At 36.3% G+C, this 22648-nt stretch overlaps 1 protein-coding gene across 1 annotated transcript in view; it reads right to left on the reverse strand.

Moving 5' to 3' along the window:
- The window catches only part of LOC122812025 (protein transport protein Sec24C-like), a 784735-nt gene that overhangs the window by 113840 nt on the left and 648247 nt on the right, over window positions 1-22648 (reverse strand). Inside the window, exon 16 of the mRNA XM_044084258.1 lies at window positions 20591-20729. Coding sequence (XP_043940193.1) covers window positions 20591-20729 — 139 coding nt within the window. The remainder of the gene's footprint in view (window positions 1-20590; window positions 20730-22648) is intronic.

Below are 22648 nucleotides of genomic sequence, written 5' to 3' on the forward strand. Positions count from 1 at the left end.
AACAACATGTTGAAATCTGCCCAGATAACATTCAATTAAATTTAGGGAAACACTGAGTAAACAAGGAGTAACAGGACAGAGTACAGCCACTGATCCTTTACTGTCAAATGGTCATTCACAAATCTAGTAATGGCTGTTATACTGCTATGATGGGACCAAAGAGAACATAAAAGGTTAGGTAGAAAAGTGTACAGCCTTCTCAATAACCTTAAGAAACTGCAGATTTGAGATTGCTAGTTTTCTATTATTTCTGGGTCTAAAGCAGTTTCTGAAGAATGGAGTTATTAAAAATAAAAGTTATGTACTCACCATAACTATGCATCTGTTTTTCCATTTTTATTCTTCTTCAATGAATGGGGTCTCGGATCCGACTTTGGGTCTGACTTGGCCACATTTCCTTCAGACTCTTGGATATGACTCTCAAGCTCCTCCCCTTACCAACAATGCGCCTTACTGCTGTATTGCCTCAGATCAAGTTTGCTGTCACTATGTATCAATCCAGAATATAAGTTATAAAGAGAAAAGATCAGAACAGGGGCTCAAGCAGGAACAGCGGTTCAAAAAACGTTATCAGGTCATTCCCAAAGAAAAAATAAGAGGGGAAAGGGGGTGGGAAGTTGAGGAAGAATGAAAATGGCCAGCAAAGATGCATAATTATGGTGAGTAAGTAACTTTTGTCATTTTCATTTGTTCCTCAATGAATGGGATAGAGTCTCCAGCTATGATAATCCTGGGAGGCCACTCATGGAAGGATGTTCCAGAGTACCACAAAACCAAAGGCAATCCTGTTTATGGAGATGATATCCAACTTGTAATGGGCAATAAAGGTATGAGCATTGGACCAAGTGGCTGCAGCACAAATATCATCAATAGAAGCTCTGGCCAAGAAAGCAGAATGCAGATGATGTAACCATAGATCTATTACAGTGAGCTTTTGGAGGTCTTGTCAAAGGCAAACTTCTTAAACAGTAAACATAGGAAATAAAATCTGTTATCCATTTAGCTATGATGACTTTGGAAACTGGTTTTCCCAATTTGTTACGGGCAAAGGAAACAGTTAATTAGTTTTTCTTAAATACTTTGTTCTATGAAGATAATAAACAATGCCTATATACACACAAAAGGTGAAGAATGTGTTCTCTTTTACTGGAAAAATATGGGAAAAAGACTGGCAAATCGATCATTTGGTTGATGTTTGTTTCGGAGGCTATTTTTGGTAGAAAAGATGGATTAATACACAGGGTAACTATCTTTATGGAAAATCAAACCAGGCTGCTTTGAAGAGAGTGCTTGGAGTTCAGAAGCTCACCTACTAGAAGTAATAGCCGCAAGAAAGATTGTCTTCCAAGTGAGAAATTTGAGATCAGACTTGGCTGAAGGCTCAAAGGGCGGCTGAACCAAGCTTTGCAGTAGAACTGTAAGACCCAAAGTGGATTTTTAATTAATTTTTAAGCAAAAAAGTACCTTTAAGAAATGCTTTACATAGTTTGGATGAAGCTAGAGGGAAAGTATTATTTCCATTGTGATAATTAGAGATGGCTGCTAGCTGAACTTTGATGGTGGAGAAACTAGCACCTCCTTGAAAAATTGAAGTAAGAGAACCTAAAACAGCAAGAATGGGAGCAGTAAAGGGATCTAATTTTCTCTGCTGTAGCCAATAGGAAAATATTTTTAAATATATAACTTTAAACATTTACTCTTGTATATTTTCCTTGTCTAAGGTTTCTGGGATGAAAATAAAATTAGGCGAACTGGTGAAAAAAGCCTGAACTGTCTAGCCATCATCGGAATTGGAGAAACCATGTGGTCACCTTGAATGGAATGGCTGGGTCAGCCATCCCTGAGGGATGAGATACTAGATCTTGAATTTTGGCCACTGTTCTTAATCTATAATAGTTAACGGATATACAAAAAGAACAGCAAGTTGATTTGGTGCATCCGAAACAGCTCTTGATTTTTTAAACATTTAAGACACATTTATATAAATTAAATATATATATTTATATAAATGATAATAAACAATATTAACATATTCCTAGTTACAAACATTATACATCACATTTTGTTTGTATTTGACTATCATCAATTCAACATTACATAAATGGCTCAATTCCTGCCTTCCCTTAGATGTTACTCCTCTTCCAAAACACTAGTCTGCATGCACAGTTCCCTCAATTTCCATTTTAACTATGCAATTTGCTCCTACCTTTTTCTAAAGACCCCCACCTCCAGTTCTTTTATCTCTGTTACAATATTTATTACTTCAAATACAGCTGGTTTAGACTTTGATTTCCATTTTCCAGTAGAATTCAACTTAGCAATGCTTTAGTATGCCTCAGTAATTCAGATCTTATATCCCAGATAAAAAAATCATCTCCTTAGTTAAATCTATTTGCACATCCAGTATTTACTTATGTATGTATGTATGTTTACCAGGAAGTCATACCTCTCAACCATACCAAATTGTTCGTTTTTTACCAGTTTTGAGGTCCAAATTAATGGGGTGCCATGATTCCCGAATGGCACCCCTTGATTTTTGAATTTCCCAGTTTTATTTTTACATTTTGTTTGTGTCTTTTTTTTCAGACTGATGTTATCAAGCGGAGGGATGCGCAGTGACGTCAGCTTCGTAAGCAGCCTGCCAGTCTGTCAGATTTCGGCTGGGGCATGGCAGGCCTGCTGTAATGAGTTTGTTTATTTACATTTAGCAGCAGCAGTGCACGTGCTGGACTCATCAGACTTGCATCACTCATCACACATGTAGCACGCTGTAGGGTTTGGGAATATAAAGAGAGAGGGGCGGGCGGGCCAGCCCGCGACAGACGAGACAGAACAGAACTTGAAGCCTAGTGAGCATTGACAGCAGGCGTGCAGACAGTGTGTGTGTTTTTTAATTTAAAATAAATGTGTGTGTGGGGGGGGGGGTTGTTGTAATATTCACTGTTTGATTTGGTTGACTTGGGAAGTTGGCAGTGGACTTGCGACTTGGCATTCAGCAACCCCCTGTCCCCGGCAGCAGAGTAGCAGCCAGAGAGAGAACAAGAAGACACCAGCAACTTAGACAACAACAAGTCTACTGGACTTGGAGCTGTGCGGTGGTGTAATCCTGGTCCAAGTCTGTCATCTTCATCATGAAAAAATGTATTTCTTCTTCTACTGCTGCTTCTTCTTCCCCAGGCTCCTCCTGCACCTCCAGCAGGTAAATAAAATAATTTAAAAAGATAAGAAAAAAAATAAAATCATATTAATACTCACAAGTGGCATATTATTATTTACAAAATTCCAGATAGCTAAGCTGGCAATTGTTCCTTTTGTGGCAGTAGTCATAAGAAACATTAAATATTTGTCAAAAAGATAAGTAAAATTTGCATGACTGTGTGAATGAGCAACACTGAAGCAATGGTATAAAAAATAAATTCCAATAATTTAACAGAACACAACACATCCAGAGTGCAGATTCTGTTATTAAGTTATTCAGTAAAGTCTTTCAGTTCCCAAAGGGGGACAAAGGGGATCAAAACAGTGACAGAAGCAACAACTGCAATAAAAAGAAATAAATGAAAAGAGTGAGAAAATCAGAATCAGATGGGAGTGGGCTTGTGAGTCATAAGTAAAAAGAAGTACAGCTGTACAGCAGGAGTGCAGTATCGACGAGAATGGATCAGTGGGATTGGGAAACAGAGTCAGATGAGGAAATTTGGGGGTCATACTGATGGAGGAGACATAGTATAGGATAAACAAAGTGCAGATATATGGCACTTTCGCACACCTCTCAAGTAGAGCAAAGAATCACGACAAAGCCTAAAATAATGGGGAGATAGAAGCTAAAAAAAATAGGGACAGATTTTAAATATTGTTCTTAAAAACTTAGAAAGCTGCTCGAACGAGAGGATTTATGTTAGCATGCATTTTTTGAAGGATGTGAAGTCTGAAACTCAAATGTATGTCTTATTTAGTGACTTCAACCCTCACTGAGTTGCCAGAAAAACACAACCTTTATGAGGAGTAGACCAAAAATTTAGGCAAAAATCTGGACTTGCAGGATGTGTGCTACATGTGTGATAAGTGACGTGAGTCTGATGAGTCCAGCACGTCCTCTACTGCTGCTAAATGTAAATAAACAAATTCACTAGAGCAGGCCTGCCGTGCCCCAACCAAAATCTGACAGGCTGCTCACAAAGCTGACATCACCGCACACACCTCTGCGCAATGACGTCAGTCTGAAAAAAATGAAAAAAAAATTAAAAAATAAAGCCGGGAAATTTGGAAATTAAGGGCTGCCACTCGGGAATTATGACACCCCATTAATTTGGACCTCAAAACTGGTGAAAACTGAGTAATTCGGTACGGTTGAGAGGTATGACCACTTGTCCACCAACACAGAAAAAAAAAATAGCAAATCAAACTCACTCATGCTGGAGCCTTTGCCCCCCCCCCCCCCCCATGTGGGAGGCTGTGCCCTCCACACCCCCTATCTAAATATACCAATTCCAAGATTGCACTATAGCAGAGAAAAGGGTAAAGTTCACCATGGTGGGCCAGTGGTTCATTTCCTGGTGTGAAATTGTGATATTTCAGGTGTTCGATAACATGCCATTTCGGCAAAGTGGTCTCGACGTTGTGAATTTCACGTAAGTGTTTTTTCGACAATCTAAAGTAGATATGACAGAATGTACAGTGATATTTCTTAGTGATAAAGATATAAAGTTACATGCATTAGATTAGGGTACAGAAAGGTTAAGTAAAGGGAGTGTAACTTTGATGAAGTTTAGGTTGAGTACAGGGGTGTGGTTAGCCTGGGGTAGTGCATGAGCAAAACCAGTTATTTAGCAGGTGTTTCTTTAGCGATATTTTGAAGACAAGCAGTGTGTCCATCTGTCTTATTTCAGGGGGGATTTGGTTCCAGATTTTGCTACCGGGTTAGAGTAGAGTGAGTCTCCTGCTCTGTTATTTGATTTTCTGATGAATAGAAAAGATTTGTGGTTGGATCGTAGGGCTTGATTAGTGGTATAGGGATGTAGTATTCCTTTTACAGCTTGACATTTCTCTGGGGAGTTTATTAGTTCATGGGCTGTAAAAAGTTGATGGTAGTTGGGGTGTTTTTTTAAGTTCTAACCAGTTAAGACTTTTCAGTGCTATGTAGTGGTGGTTTTTTTGAGGAGTAGAGCCGTGGTACAGCGGTTAGCATTGTCGCCTCACAGCAAGAGGTTCTCCTGTTCGATTCTCAGCTGGAGCGCCTTCTGTGTGGAGTCTGCATGTCCTCCCTATGGTCGAGTGACGTTAAAGACATAAAAGTAGGTGCATGCCTGAATGGGTGTACCTTCTTTGAAAGTTGGGCATCGGGCTGGCAACTTGGCACCATAAAAGTCCACTGCCAATCATTAGCGGACCGGAGTTCCCCTGTGGCGACTCGTAACTGGCAAAAGCAGAAAGTGTTAGTAGTATTTGTTGCAAATTCAGCAATTCTGTTACAGGCTATCTCTTGTTTATTTTTGATGGTTAAGTTAAGATTTGTAAAGATAAGTGAGGCATAGAGTGGGGATAAAAATAAGCATGTTTGTGCTTTTTTCTGAAGTTAATAGTGAGGAATTTCCTAGCTTGGAATAGGGACCCTAGTTTCCATTTTTTTTGTTTTGATGGCTAGGAAGGAGTAGATGCTGGTCATATCTGAGATTATCAAAGCAAATGATTGCCTGTGCGACATTTTCTATTTTTGTTTTGTAGGCTGATAGAATATTAAAAGAGTATTTAGGTTGAGTAGTTTTTAGGGGTGAAAAGCATCATTTTTTTATTTAAGAGCAAGTCTGAACTATCTAGTCAGGAGTCTATGATTAGAAAGGCCTTATGGTTGTTTTCCTGTTGGGAGGATACTGTTTGGGCTGAGCAAATGAGAATAACATTATCTGCATATTGTACTAGGTAGCTTGTTTAGTGGTGGAGTGTAGATTATTGATAAAGATATTGAAAACTAGGGTTCCTAGAATTCATCCCTGAGGTACACCGACTGTGACTGTGAGGAATTCAGAATAGCTTGTTGCCATTTCATGGCTTGTTTCCTATTGGATAAGTAGCTGTGAAACCAATTCAGTGGTGGGGCATTGAGTTCTAGAGAGGCTAATTCCTGAAAAAAGTTTCTAGTGTGATACAGCATCAAATGCTTTAGATAGGTCGAGGAAGAATGTTGAGACTAGGTTACAATTGTTTCAGAGTTGATTAACTGCATTTGTAAAATTTAAAAGCACAGTAGTGGTGTTATGATTAGGCTACACACCATGCTGAATCAAGGAGTGTAGGTTATGGTTGGTGAGGTATTTGAGCAAATGGGTGCGGATACATTTTTCTAATATCTTGGATAGGGTTGGGAGGATGGCTATTGGATGGTAGTTGGATAGGTTAGTAGAACGTCTACATTTATGTAGGGATATGATGTATGACATTTTCCAGCTGTTGGGGATGTGGTTTTCTTTTATGTATCTATACATAAGTATGGACACTGGAAATAATATAGCTTCTGCTGCTATTTTGCAGTACTCTGCTGGCAATTTGTCAGCTGCTAAGGTGGTTGGTTTCATTTTCAGTAAGTATTTGTTATTGATGAGATGGGTACACTATCAAGTTTAAAGAATACTTTGTTGTTGTTAGGGGAATGTGGAATAGTGAGGGGTGAGGTGGAGTTTTGTTTGGTTAGTGACAAGACAGAATTTACAAAGTGGGTATTGAATTGATTTGTGTTGCTATATCACCTAGGTATTCTGTCTTGTCACTACAAATTTGTTTTTTGTGAGATTTCTGATATATCTACAATCCTGTATGTTGAGTTTGATTTTTTTTGCATATGTTTTCCAGGCCCAGTCTCTGTGCAACAGCAGCTGTTTAGTAGTTTCTGTTAGCTGGGGTGCTGGAATGGATTTTATTTTTTTGTTAAGTGAGACCTGCTTATTTAGGATAGTTAGGAAGATAAAATTAAAATGATTAACTGTTTCATCTAGTGGTAATGTTTTTAAGGCAGTTCCAGCTACATTGCTTTAGAGTTGTTATAAGGTGTTCAAGGTTAATATTCTGGAGATTACAAACTTGTTTGTATGTTACTTGCTTCTGAATGTTTAGTCACTGTCTGATAGCGTAGGTGGATAGATTACTGACTGGTAAGGTTCTAGTGACACTGATGTTGTGGAGCTTATTTGAAAGAATCAAACCTAGTGTGGTTTCTTTGATAGATTTTTTTTTGTGGGTCCTGGTAGTGATGTTTAATAGTTGTGAGAATCCAAACAAGTTTAGCTCAGGTGAAGTACTTATTTGTTTCCGATCAATGTTTACATCACCTAAGATTATGGTCTCTTTTATTTATATTGTGATAAAGCCACTGCAGAACTTCTTCAATTCTAGCTATACCATGCATAGTCCTACTAAGCAGATTAACTTACTGTTATTGAGTATGAGTTGGGTAATGAGAATTTCAGGGTTTTGAAAAATTGGGAGTAGTTTTAGGATGTTGGATTACGTTTAGGATGTTTTTAAAAGTTATTGCTGCTCCACCTTCTCTTTTTGTTAGTCTGTCTGACCTGATTATGTTATAGCCAGGGCAGAATATTCCATTACTAGTTATTTCTGGCTTTAGCCAGGTTTGAGTAGCTATAATTATGTTGGGGTTATAGTGTGAGAGGGTTGTGTGGAGATCATGGGTCTTGCTGCATATACTTTGAAAATGTATGTTTAGCAGAAAAAGGTTGTGAATTGATTTGTTTGGAAGAAGAGTTGTGCCATTCAGAAGGGGTGTGGTTGGTTCTGACTGTATATTGGTGCTTGGGCCAGGGTTACAGTGGATGTCCAAACTTTGGATCAGCTTAGTTCTGGTATGCACAGATGTGTAGAAATATCTAGACTTTTTATGGGCATTAAGGCAGGTGGGGAATGATTGCTTACTGAGATGCAAGTGTTTACAGGTGTGTGTTGAGTAGTTAGTGTGTGTTGAGTGGATTTAAGTGGGACTGTAAGATTGTGATATGTGTGAGAAGAGTGAGTCTTATTATGATGATAGCAAAATAAAGTTTTGTTCTTGAAAGGAATATACGATATTTAATGTACTTCATGACAGTGGGAATAGTGTTTGATGTACTGTAGGATTGCTAGGTTATCATGTAGTGTATGTTTAGGGTGGTTAGGATGTTTTATTGAAGGATGCAAGAGTATTAGGGTAGAGATATTAACAGTGATGGAGGATGGGGTGGTGTTGCTAGTGGTTGTTACTGGTTAATTGTGACAGGTGGGTGTGGGTTGGGAAGTATAACTGTATGTGTAGTGGGCGTGGGTGGGAAGGCGAGCATAATAGAGCCTGAGTGGAGCAAGAAAAGAACAGAGTGTGTCCCAGACACAGAGTATTGTATTCTGATAGAGTACGCTATGGGGAATTTTTGAAGTCTGCCAACTCATTACTCTCCCAAAACATATGTTCACACCTCCAACATTTGCCATCCACCTGAGGAAAATACTTTGGAATCTGCTTGGGGTACAAAATACCTATGGAAACACATGCAAAAATCCTAAATATTCTAGACTTTGTTGTATACATGAGAACCATTTATATGTCCTCCTATTGTTTTCTTGTAAGTTGCTTATCCAATCTCCTTTCCCAATCTTTTCTAACATCCTCTGACAGATTTCTATAGTTAAATGCAGTATTTTATATGCCCTACTAATTATGACTTTTTAGCAGCACCTTCTCTTATAGAGTCAACAAAAAACTCTACCACAGTAGGTCTTTCACTTAGGATTCCCCTATCCATTCTCTTTGGTTATACTCTGATATCAATCCCTGATAGCGAAGGCAATCTCTTAGTCTGCCGTCTATATGTCTTCTTGGCATCTTCTCATTCTATCACCTTTCCATCCTTAGTTATTTGCTCCCAATACCTTGGTTACTTTGCCTGTTTTCTTCAATAAATTCCAGGCCCCTCTTGCCTATTCTCTGTACCCCTAACTGCAGTCATCTCTATCTGCAAAAAAATTTTCTCCGTTCTTGTGGTTGCTTAATTCTTAGAATACTTTCTGCTACTTTGTGAATAAAATATTCTGTATGGCTGTTATCATTATATAACAGAATCCTTTTTTTAAAAATAAGAAACACCTTTATTAAATTATCATTTATGACACAGGCAATCATAGTTATATAAATGAAAACAAACCATATTGACATAATCTTATTTCCAAGCATTTTATATAACAAACCATACTGACATAATTTTACTTGCAAACATTATACATCACTTATAATCTACCTAATCACTGTCCATCAGACATTACATAACTCATTCAAATCCTGCTTAATTTTAAACCTCATTCCTCCCGTGTGTATTGTTCCCACAGTTTCCATTGTTCTTACGTAATTTGCTCCTACCCTTTTCTAAAGATCCAAATTCCTGTTGATTTATCTCTTATACTATATTCACTAATTGTAGTACAATTGGTTTAGACTTTGATTTCCATTTTCTAGTAAATATTTTTTTGGCAGCCACTATAATTAAACTCAGCAAGGCCTTACTATATGCAGTCAATTCTGATTCTGTATTATAGCCCAGAAAAATCATTTCCCTAGTTACACCAATTTGCTCACCCAGTATCTCTGATAGAGTAGTCTGCAGCAAATCTTTAAAGTCTGCTAACTCATTACACTCCCAGAAAATATGTTCCCAGTTACCTCTTTCTTCCCCATCACACCTCCAACATTTGCTGTCTACCTGAGGAATACTCTATGGAGTCTACTTGGGGTATAAAAATATCTATGCAAACATTTCCAAGCAAAAATCCAAAATCTTTAGGTTTTGTTGCATATTTGGGAGTCAAACATATATCCCCTCATTGTTTCTTTGTGAACCGATTGTCCCATCCCTCTTCCCAATCCTTTTGAACCTCCTCTGATTGATTCTTATAGTAATCATGCAATATTTTGTATGCTATACTAATTATTCCTTTTTTGACAGCAGCTTCGGTTCAAGATTCTACTAAAAATTCTACTAGTGCTGGTCTTTCATTTAGGAACCCTTATTTATTTCTTTTTTGCCTATACTCTGATACCAATCCTTGATAGGAAGGGCAATTTCTAACCTGCAGTCCAAACAACTCCTTGGCATCTTCCCATTCTATTATATTTCCCTCTCTAGTTATTTGCCCTCAATATCTTGGTTCCTTTGACAGCTTCCTTCAATAAACTCCAGCCCCCTCTTGCCTATTGTCTTTATCTCTAATTGCAGTCACCCTATCAGCAGAATCTCCTTTTTCCATTTCTTGCTGGCTTAGTTCTTAGAATAATTTCTGCTGCTTTATGAATATAATATTGTGTATGATTATTGTTATTCTCATTAAAGGTCTGCATCCAAAATCCCAGTCTCTCCTTGTTTCTTTATTAACTGCTATCCATAACTTGTCCTCTGTTTGACAAAAGTATGCCTGACTTGTGTATAAGACTAAAGGGACTAAAAACAATTTAACTGCTTGTATCTTACTATCCATATCCATAGAACAGAGTTTCCAAATTCTCAGTTTTTATATTACCATTTGTTTAGCCTCTTACATATCCTTAGCTGCCACATCAGAATAATTTTTAATACATATTCCTAAATAATTAATTTTATCAAGTCCCCATAAATATGGATATTGCTGAACCAATTACTGTGTGGGTACATAATTTACAGCTACTGTCTTTGTTTTAGCTTCATTAATTTCGTATCCTGAAAAGATTTGAAACTGTCTCAAAATGTTCCACAACACTGTAATGTCCTTTTTTGGTTTTATCAGGTATAAAATAATATCATCTGCAAATAGAGCCAGCTTTTTCTGACTACCATACCGATTATATCCTTGAATTTCTGAGTCCCTTGTTTTCTCTGCCAATGGTTCTAAATATAATGCAAATAACAAAGGGGAAAGAGGACACCCCTGCCTGGTTCCTCTATTCAAGCAGAAATTATCAGAGAGGAACCCACCCACTTTAATTTTCGCATTTGATCCCTCATATATTCTCCTAATCAACCTTATAATTTTATCAGGGAATGCAAATGCATCCATTACCCTGCTCATAAATTCCCACCATACTCTGTCAAATACTTTCTCTGCATCAAGACCCACCAATAATAGTGGTATTTTCTTACTTTCTGCTTCCTTCGGGATCATCAATGTGCTTTGTTAATGTTGTTGAATGTTTGCTTCCCCTCCACAAAACCACCTTGATTCATATCTATCAATTTTGGCATCACTTTTGCCATTTTAGACATAAATACTTTATAATCATGGTTAGTATTGAACTGGGCCTGTATGAAGCTGGATCTGATGGATCTTATCCTTTTTAGGTATTATAGCTACCACTGCTTTCTTCTAGGACGTCGGTATTTCTCCTTCTCTTAAAATAACGTTAAACAAAACTTTCCAGATCTTCATAATTTTTCCCTCCTAGCTTCCAAACTTCCACAGGAATACTAACTATTCTTGGGGACTTTCTTGTAGATTGGTTATACATCACCATTTTCATCTCATCTCCTCCTATCCAAACTGTTAGTAATTGAGCCTCATTTACCTCTTACCTTGGCATATTTAATTCTTCCATAAACATTTTCATTTGTATCTTTTCTTGATTTCCATACTTCTTTGCTCTATATAGACTTTCACAGAATTTCTTAAATATTTCTAATACTTCTACAGGATCTCTTATCTTCCATGTTATAGGCTCTGCAAGCTTTGTGACAGCCTTTTCTACTTTCTGTTGCCTGAGTCGTTGTGCTATAAGATTTTTTGCCCTAGAGTTATTATCAAAAACAGTTGCTTAACAGCAATCTGTCTAAACTCATGAACATTATCCAGGTAATCCCTTATTTTCTGTTTAGCATTCTGCAATTGCTCCTCTTCTTGTTATGTGAATTACCCCCTATTTTGCAATACTTAACCATTGCCAGTCCCTCTAAATAATTCCTGCAACTTCTTAACCATCTCTCCCTTTCTTTTATTTCTACCCTATTTTTAAACTCTACCTTAATTTTATCCCACTCACTAGCTATATTTTCAGGAGAAATGTCTATCTTCTCTAAAAGCTCATGGATAATTTCCACTACCCATTCTTTAAATTCCTCCATTTTCAACAGATACGTGAAAAAACACCAGTGTCTCATTTTTATTTCATTACTAATGCAAAAACACTTTAGTTATTACTGGCACATGATCTGAAATGGATTTTGGGGACATATCAAGACCTTCAATTAAATGTTCACGTTCCTGTGAAATGTAAGTTCTGACTAGCTTAGCCCAGTTTTTGTATCTTGGGGAATAATAAGCAAATTCACTTCGAACTCCTAGTACTGAACTTACTTCCATGCCAAATATTTTTATAAATTTCTTCAAAAATCTACACTCCTTTCTTATATTTTCCCTTCTGGGCCCTCCAGACACATCTTCACTGTTGCAAATCAAATTCCAGTCCCACCTGTAATATTCCTTGCTGAAAGCTGATTATTTCTTTCAGAATGTTCTGAAGCTCCATTATAACAGTTTTAGGTGAAATAGAAATACATGCCAGTCTAATCCTCCTCGCTTGCCCCTTTGTACAGTATTGTCTTTTTTATCGTCTTCTATCATTATTGGAGCTCCCCTTGCAATTAATATATGTACTCCTCTTTTCCTCTGTCCCAGATATTTTGCTGAATAACCATCCTGAAAACCTTTATCAAATTCATACGTTCAGTTCTTTCCAAGTGTGTCTCCTGTAGCATAGCTATTTGCACTCTACATTTTATAATATAGTTCACTACTCTTTCTTTTTTGTATTTTTTTGTGACTACTGGCATTTAAAGGCATTACAAAAAGCATTACTGTATTAAAACGTTATTATTCCCACCTTTTACGTATCACAGTTTTTTTTAAATGTCTAGTTACAGCTTTTGTGTTACATGCATACACTGCTTGGCAGGTCAAACTTTTATACAGTTGTTTCTTGTCATTTTCATTTGAGCCTATGTCACATCTTACAAAACATTTTGTTTTATTGAAAGCCCTCAAAAAAAAAAAAAACACACACCCTCCCCTAAAACCTATTAACTTAATAATAACACACAAAACTATTTACATCTTCAAATATTGAAGTTGTAACCTCCTAATAGGAGCAAATGTTCCAAACTGATAGCCACACACACAGACTTCAGTTAACCTAAAAGAAAGGTTATCCACGTTAAGACGCATGGTGAACCCTGCACTTCTACTAAGTGCTATCTAGTTTTGTCTCATCTTTATTGCTCTCCCAGCTAGGAAAACAACTGAACGCTTTTGGGGAACATTATCTCCTAGCCATTTCTCTCTCCTGGAGAAATGAGGACCAGATACAGAACTGATACTAAGCATACATTTATTTGCTAGAAAAAAAGCCTTATCATATTCAGTATTCTTTTTCATTTACTTGCTTTCTCTTAAAACTTGTTACTAGACCAAGCTAAAGGCCTTAATCCAGTCATTCCCCTTATGCAAGAATGAGAAAAAGCACACTGATTGTTCTTTTGTCATGCTCTTTTACCCTTCCTTTTCTTCTTTTTTTTACACTGTGGTGCCTACATTTCTTAAAACTGAAAAAAGGAGAAATAGAGATAAAGGGATGGAGGGAGAAAGAAAAAAACATTAGGAGCACCTGTTTACATTAGTATCCCCATTACACTTAAAAATAACTGAGAGAAATTTACTTTACAACATGCAAAGAAAATCTTGCACTATAAAAATAGTCATTGTTGTGTCTTTCGGCTTTTCCCAGTTAGGGGTCGCCACAGCGGAACTCCGGTCCGCTAATGATTAGTAGTTGATTTTTAAGTGCCGAGTTACCAGCCCTGACGCACAACCTTCAACGAAGGTACGCCCATTCACGCATGTCTCCAGTAGTATTGTTTTACCTACAATTAACTTTCTCCCTCCTATTCCCCAGGTATTTTTCTGAATATTAATGACATGAAGTAGAGCGTGTGCTTTAGAGTCCCCTAAAAGTTTAACAAAGTCCCCAAAAGTCCAATATTTCCTGATTTTCTTGTTCTGTCATGTTTCACAAAATATAATTATTGCTTTGTAATCCCACATTTGTCAATTTCCAAGTTACTGGTTTTATTCCTGTTTATCTCTATCTCCCAAATCCTGTCTCTGCTTCATTTCCACCATACTCTTGATTCTTCTAGTTGATTCTTGTGCTTTTTTCCTTCTGTCAAGCATTTTCCATTGAAATATTTGAAAGGGTTTTACTGGCACAGTCTCTCTCTGTAGTCTTTATTACCAGAAGAATAAGAAGCAGAGGTGCCTTCTGTTTCACAGCTCACTTTTTGTTGGACAAACTTTTGTATTTCCTCCTTAGCATATACTTCATCAGAAATTATTTTGTCCCTCCAGGAAGGAATATTTTGAAGATAGCTGGGTACAGCAGTTTGAATCTCACACCTGCTTCTAGACAATATCTGATTAGCTATATAAATGTACTCCTCTTCTGCCTGGTGCACAATGAGTAATCATTCTCCATAATCTACTGTCGCCCACTTTTAGTACTTTGTCCTTCTGCCACAGTTTTATCAGAATCAATTCCTTCTGCTGGTAGGACTGCAACTTTACTATTAAAGGCCTAGGCTGCTTTCTCTTAGCCAGGTTTGGAGCATACACATGATGTGCCCTTTCAATTGACAACTCCTGCTGTGGAATACCAATCAAGTTGCTTATTTGTACTTTCATTAAATTAATACAGTCTGCTCCTTCCAGCTTTTCTGGTATAGCAGAAAATGCCAGGTTTTCCTTATATGCTCTGTCCTCTAATTCTATTATTTTTTTGAAACATCCTTTTTTGTGCAATCTCATATTCAGCTAGCCTTTTCTTCATTTCGACCTCTGATTTTTGCAGTTTTATCACCTCATCTGAATATCTGTTTAAAGCTTCTTCCATTTTTCCAGCCTTTTGTTGTTTGAGTTGATATACTCCATCAGTGTTTTGCTTATTTTAATCAGGTCTGTGTGCAGACTTTCTCTAGGTTACTGGAAGTCATGCCTGGAGCTTGCACTGCTTTTTGCTGAACAGCTGCAGTACTTTTTCCCTGTCAGTGTTTTTCTTTCCTCACCTTTTGAAGCTGATTTTCCTCCAGGTGCTCTCTTACTAGCCAGTTACTAAAATTTACCCAGAATTATAAGTCCATTGGTTTTCTTTGCTAATTTTCTGTTTTCACACTGAGAGAGCTAGAATTAAGCTGTTACTCAATGTGCAGCCATCTTGGAAGTCCATAATAAAATACTTTTTAAATCCATACTCTTAAATTCTTCATTTTATTGTGCCCACTTAAATATGGGTATTTCTGGACCAATTCATGTGTGGGTACATACAGTAGTTTATAGCTATAGACTTTGTTTTATCTTCATAAATGTTTATATCCCGAAAAGACCTGAAACTGTCTCAAGATGTTCCACAATAATGAGATGTTCTTTCTTGGTTTTATCCACTACAGAATAATAATGTCTGCAAATAAAGCCAACTTTTCTTGATTATTATATACTTGAATTTCTGAGTCCCTTATTTTCTTTCTCAATGTCACTAAATCTTAAGAAAATAACAAACAGGAAAGAGGGCACTCCCACATGGTTCCTCAGTTGAGAAACAACTTGTCAGAAAGAAACCCTCGCATTTTAGTTTTTGCCCTTCATCCTTCATGTAGCCTTTTGATTAACTGTATTAATGTATGAGGGAATGTACATGCTTCCACTGCCCTACTCATAAAATCTCAACTTACTCTGTCAAATTCTTTCTCTGTATCAAGACCCACCACCAACAAAGGCATTTTCTTACTCTGCTTCCCTCTGGATCATCATTGTTCTATTAATGTTATCAAAAGTTTGCATACCCTTTACAAAACCACATTGACCCATATCTATCAATTTTGGCAATACTGGTACAATTTTTAAGCTATTATATACATAAACACTTTATAATCATGGTTTAAAATTTAAATGGGCCTATAATGAAGGTGGGCCTGATGGCCTTTACCATCTTTAGGTACTACAGCACCACATCTTTCTTCAAGGATGCTGGTGCTTCCCCTCCTTTTAAAACACTGTTAAACAATACCTTCAAGATCTGTATCACTTTCTTCCCTCCTAGCTTCTAAACTTCATTGCAGGTCATCAGTTTTATCTAATCTCCTCCTATCCTAACTGTTAATTGTTGAGTCTCATCTAACTATAACTTTGGCACACTTAATCCTTTTGTGCTCTTCCTTGACTTCCACATTTCTCTGTTTTATACAAAATTTCATAAAATTGATAAAATGTCTCTAATACTTCTACAGGGTCTCTGTTTATTTTTGTTGTTATAGGCTCCTTAAGTTTGGCAACAACCCTTTTTACTTTCTGTTGCCTAAGTCATTGTGCTAAAAATGTTTGTGTTCTGGAGTTATTATCAAAAACAGTTGCTTAACAGCAATTTTTCTAAACTAATGCATATTATCCAGGTACTTCCTTTTAGCACTCTGCAGTTGCACCTCTTTTTGTTCTGTGAGATTCCCTTTATTCAGCAATACTTTAACTTTTGTCAGCATCTCTAAATAATTCTTATTACTTCTTAATCATTTTTTTTCTTTTATTTCTACCCTATTTTTAAACTCCACTTTTATTTTATTCCACTCACTAGCTATAATGTCCAAAGAACTTTCTATCTTTCGTAATAACTTTCATATAATTTCTACTACCCATTCCTTAAATTCTTTTCTTTTTAACAGATAGGTGGGGAAGAGCCAGTGTCTCATTTTTATTTCATTACCCTGAATTTTATCTTAGTTGTTATTTTAGCATTATCTAAAATACTTAATGGATGTGTATTAAGGCTTTCAATTAAATGCATAGTTTTGTGAAATATAATTTCTGTCTAGTCTAACCCACTTATTGTACACTGGAGAATAATATGTAAATTCACTTTGAATTCCTACTACTGAATTCACACCTTCTATACCAAATATTTTTATAAATGTCTACACAAATTTACACTCTTTTGTTATATTTCCCCTCTGGGTCCCCAGATACAGCCTCACTGTTGCAAATCAAGTTCCAGATCCCACCTATAAGTAATATTCCATGCTGAAAGCTGATTACTCCCCCCAAAAAAACATTAAGTTCTATAATGGCAGTTTTAACTGGAATATAAATACACCCCAGCTTAGTCTTTCTCCCTTTCAGTAGTAGCCCCTTACTACCACAAATCTACCAGTATTTTCTTTCTTTCTCTGCTATCATTATCATAGCTCCTTTAGCAGTTAGTATAAGTACTCCCCTTTTCCTTTCTCCATGATACTGTGCTGAGTATCCCTCCTGAAATCCTTTCTTTACCAAAATGCACATGCTCATTTCTATTAAAATGTGTCTCCTGTAACATTATTATTTGTCCTCTGTATTTCTTAATATAACTCAATAGAATTTTCTTTTTGTCTAAAAGTGTGAGGTTGCTAGCATTCCAAAATAATATAGTGTAGCCATTATGATAAGAAGTTATTATTTTCACCCACTATATATAATAACTTTTTAAAATGTATATTTCTAGCATTTGTGTTACATGCACCCACTAATGCTTAGCAGGTTGATCTTTTATACAGTTGTTTCTTGTCATCTCCATTTGAACCTATGCCACATTTTACAAAACTTTTTGTTTTAATGAAAGCACTCAAAACAGACACACACACACACACACACACACACACACACACACACACACACACACACACACACACACACACACACACACAGAGAGAGAGAGAGAAAGAGAACACCCACATAGCCTATTAACTTAAAACAAACACACAAAACAATGTACATCTTTAAACAATGAAGTTTAACCCTCCTGATAGGAGCAACTGTCTCAAATTGCTGCACACACAGGCATTACCTAAGATTAAGGTTATCCATGCTAAGACATGTTACAGCCTGTCTGTTCTTGTTTTATCTTTCTCCACCACCCAGATGTAAAAAAAAAAAACAGCTTGCATACTTTTAGAAAGCATTGACTTTTATCATTTAAAACAGTGCTCTGGCTTTTACTGCCTACCCTTAGTCAGCTTGTCTCCATGGAAACATAAAATGCACAGCTGCCATCAGCTGCATACTTCTCAATTCACACTGAGCATTTATTTGCTCAAGGAAAACTTTTCATTACATTCAGCGTTTTCTACTTGCTTACACAAAAATATTATTATTAGACTAAACCAATGGTCTTAATCCAGACATTCAACTATGCAAAGGTAAGATAAATTCTACATATATTGCAATTTGTACACTTTTACACCTGTTCCCCAGCATCAACAACCCAAGATTACAGCATATTAACATAACATGCTTTTGTCCAGACTTTCTTCTCTTTTTATATTGTAATGCCTACATTTCTTAAAACTAAAAAGCAGAAAAAGGTCTTATTGATTTTAGTATCTTTACCATATACAACAGTAATTGAAAGTGCTTCACTATATGACATGCAATTTATATCATGAAATGTACACAGGTACTGTTAAGAACAAAAATCATTTTATTTATAGTTACTTTTTTCCATTCCTTTTAGAGTCCTTCCAAACATGAATGACATGAAGTGGGGTAAATGCTTTTCATTCCCCCACTACCTTTACAAAGTCAACAAAGTTCCACTCTTTCTACTTTTTCTTGTAAAGCCATATTTCACAAATGTGACTAATGATTCATAATCTCACATTTATTCACCAGTTTAAGTGTTGCTGGTCTTCCTGTTGTTCATCTCCATCTCCCAACCCCAATCTCTCATTTTAGTCAACTCCTGTGCTTTTTTCTGTGTCTCAAGTATTTCCTTTGGAACACTGGAAATTATTTCACTGCCAAAGTCTCTCTATGAGCTTCATCAGAAGAATGAAAAGCACACTCCTCTTCTGTTTGTATATCTTTTGTTGGGCAAATGTATTTCCTCCTTAGCCTGTTCTGCATCAAAAAATGACTTTGATCCTCCCTGAAAAAATATTCTGAAGAAGCTGGATACCACAGCTTGAATCTCACACCTGCTTCTTGACAGTCCCTGATTGCAGAGATAAATGTGCTTCTTTTCAGGCTGGTGTTCCACAAACACTCTGGTGGGAGGTTGGCATAATTGTTAAGGTGTTTATTTTACAGACACAATGAGCAAGGTTTGATTCTCACATAGGATCAAACCTCTCAACTGTATACATTTTTGCAGAATGTCCAGATTTTTGCCCTATATTTTTGTTCAGTGTTTCATAAAATCATGGTTTACTGGCAAATCAGTGGCAAATCATTAAAGACTGACATTAGAAAATAATGACAGACATTTGAGTTTCAGACTTCATACCCTTCAAAAAATCCATGCTAATGCAAAGCCTGTTATTCTATCAATGTTCTAAATTTGTAAGAGCATTATTTAAAAAATGTCACTATTTTGGGGCTTTTGCCTCACTTTTATTAATGGCTTTGTCCAGATTTCTTGCTCTAAGAGGTTGAGAGGTATGCATGGGATAACAGGCTAGACTTAAAATGGCCCACAAGAGCTGTTATCCTAGTACTAATCTATGAACCTCTGAACTTCTACTGTCTCCAATGTTTAATACTTTGCTCTATTGCAACAGTTTTGTCAGGATCAACTATTTTTGCTGATATGACTGCATCTTTATGAATACAGGGCTTAGATGCTTTCTTGTGGTCAAATTTGAAGCATATACACACTGTGCCCTTCCAATTAACAAATTCCGCAGTAGAATACTCATCTAATTGTGTATTTGTGTGTTTATAAAACTAATACAGTCTGTTCCTTTCAGTTTTACTGGTACAGCAGTAAATCGCAGATTTTCCCTGCATGCTCTGTCCTCTAACTCTACTATTTTTTGAAACAACTCTTCTTGAGCAATCTCAGTCTCTTCTTCATATTGGCCTCTGATTTTTGCAGTTTTATCAGTTCATCTGAATAGCTGTTTAATGTTTCTTTCATTTTCCAACCTTTTATTGAGTTTATATATTCCTTCAAGGTTTCATTTATTTTATTCAGCTATGAGCACATTTGATTTATTTTTTTCCTCTAGATTACTGGAAACCAGGTAGTGCATGAAAGCTAGAGCTTGAACTGTTTTTGCTGAACAGCTGCAGGATTCTTCAGTCATTTTTTTCTCTTAATCTTTTCTAGTTGATTTTGTTTCAAGCTCTCTAAATTTCTTCTTTGCTGGCATCCAGGCAGTGTACTTACTAGCCAGTAACAGAATTTACAAAAACTGGCAAAGTTACCATCCCTTTTCTCTCAGTTTCTTTTTTTTTTTCACACTGAAACTGCTGAAATTAAGCCGTTGATCTGTGTGCAGCTATTTTGGAAGTTAGAAATAGCTTGATTTTAAGCCAGGAAGTGAGTCCAGATCAACCTGTTCACTGCAGTCTGGCAAAAGCTGATTCAATAAGGGATAAAGGTTCCTTAGGGTCATGGGTAAACTTGATACTAGATGACCAAACCCAAGGGTTGACCTAAATTAAAACAGATCAGACCATTCTTACAGTGGTTCTACTATGCAACTCAAATTTTGCCTTCCTCATTTACAGCACAACTTACCAGCCTTTGATAAAAAAGTGATTAGTGTTTCTGCTTGACTCTGGCGAAATGTGTCCACCAGCTGACTGGAACAGTTCAGTGAGATATTGTGAACTCTGATCCTCTTCTGACCACTGAAATTAGTATAGGACAAGGCACACTAGGATAAGAACACAGAGAAAAAACAAACTACTTAAATGACCAGTGACTTTTTCTTCATATCACAATCACAATTTCAATAATACACAAACATAAAAGGAGAAACAAATATAACTTTCACAATTACAAAATCATCTTACATGTCAGTTAACATATATAATTAACACTTTTTGTCAACTTTTTATATATTTCACCATGTACCTAACCAAAAATGCTTGTACACCAAGTACTAAAATATACAAAGAAAACTTCCAGTAGTTATTTCAGAATAATAAAAAAAAAATTAGCAAAAATAAATTAAATTCATTGTATTTAACAGAGAAAGTAACAAGTTTGCCAAGTGCAGAAATTGGATACAACATAAAAAGACTGGGCAAAAGCAGGCTATGTTTACAGAATTTGATAGAAACTTCCCTATGATGGTTTGTAGTCCACATACTTTTTTCCCTTAAACTTGAGAAACAGCCTTGTTGTTGTTGTTGAGTCTTTCGGCTTTTCCCGGTTAAGGGTCGCCAGAGCATATCTCTGGTCTGCTAATGATTGGCAGTAGATTTTTACATGCCGAGTTGCCAGCCCTGACACACAACCTTCAACGAAGGTACACCCATTCAAGCATGTCTCCACACAGAAAATGCTCTAGCTGAGAATCGAACAGGACAACGTCTTACTGTGAGGCGACAACGCTACCGCAGCACCACCACCACAGTTCTAAACTTGAGAAACAGCCTGCAAGTTTTAAATGCTTGGCTATATAGGAGGAAAATCTTGTTGAGAAAATCTCTTGTAGAGTAGTGCAATAATTTGTTATATAAAACTTTACATCCTTAATGTAAAGTCCAACCCAAAATTTAAGATACACAATTGCCAGTCAAACTGTATGCTAATAGCAATATTAGCATCAGAATTAAATAAAAAAGTGTAAAAAGTTTTCCTCTTATAAGGATGTGAATCCGTCTAAATTTCCAAGATAAAACCTTTACCATGGTCCAAGAAATGCAAAATTACAACAAACTTTGTTAAATTGATTTGCAATGGGAAAGTAACATTTACAATATTCCTGCTAGGAACATACTTCAATGAATAAAACTATTTGGCACACAGCTTCTTTAGCAGACCAACACAGAATAAGCTGCAAACCACTAGAGCACTGTTGAACCTACTCTGGACCCCACCCCATATTGGCCATGTCCAAAAGTCATTTGAAACAGAGTTAATGCATACATGAGTGAATGCAAAACTGTGATTAATCCAAAAACCTTACTAAGCTAACTATGAATACAATTATAAAACTATCTACCCCACATGTCTGTTCAAAGAAAGCACAATGATAAAACCAGATCCATGCTGTGGCCCCATAAAAATCACTATTAAAACATTAAGGTTACTGAAAATTTTAAACAAGATAAAGGGACAGTGACTGTAATATCATATATGAGGAGTGGCCTATAAGATGAAAATTTAGCTTAATGAAGAATAATATAGCCATTATATATATATATATATATATATATATATATATATATATATATAGTTAGAAATGGTGTATTCCTTTTTTAAGATCATAAAGTGGGGAATAACAAAGTGAAATATTAAAATGTGTCAGAAATATAAAGAAGTAGACCTAAAATTAAAATATACAGAAGACTGAGGGAATGAAATATAATAATCACAGTCAAGAGCTAACATAAAGTGGCAAAACAGTTAGAACAAACCCTAATAGCACATACAATAGCAAGAACAGGAAAAAGCAGGCTCACAGGATCGTTCAACCAATAATTACACACAAAAATCTTGCCACTACAGAGCCATTTCCTCAGAAACTCAAGGTGGAAAAAAACCACAAGAACCACGAGAAAAAAAAAAACTATATAAGTCACCAGAAAATGTATTAGTTCTGAAGAAGTCCTGTAGAGAAAAGGA

The sequence above is a fragment of the Protopterus annectens genome, chromosome 9.part0 (genome assembly GCF_019279795.1).
Source record: "Protopterus annectens isolate FY-2018-M chromosome 9.part0, PAN1.0, whole genome shotgun sequence".
NCBI lineage: Eukaryota > Metazoa > Chordata > Ceratodontiformes > Protopteridae > Protopterus > Protopterus annectens.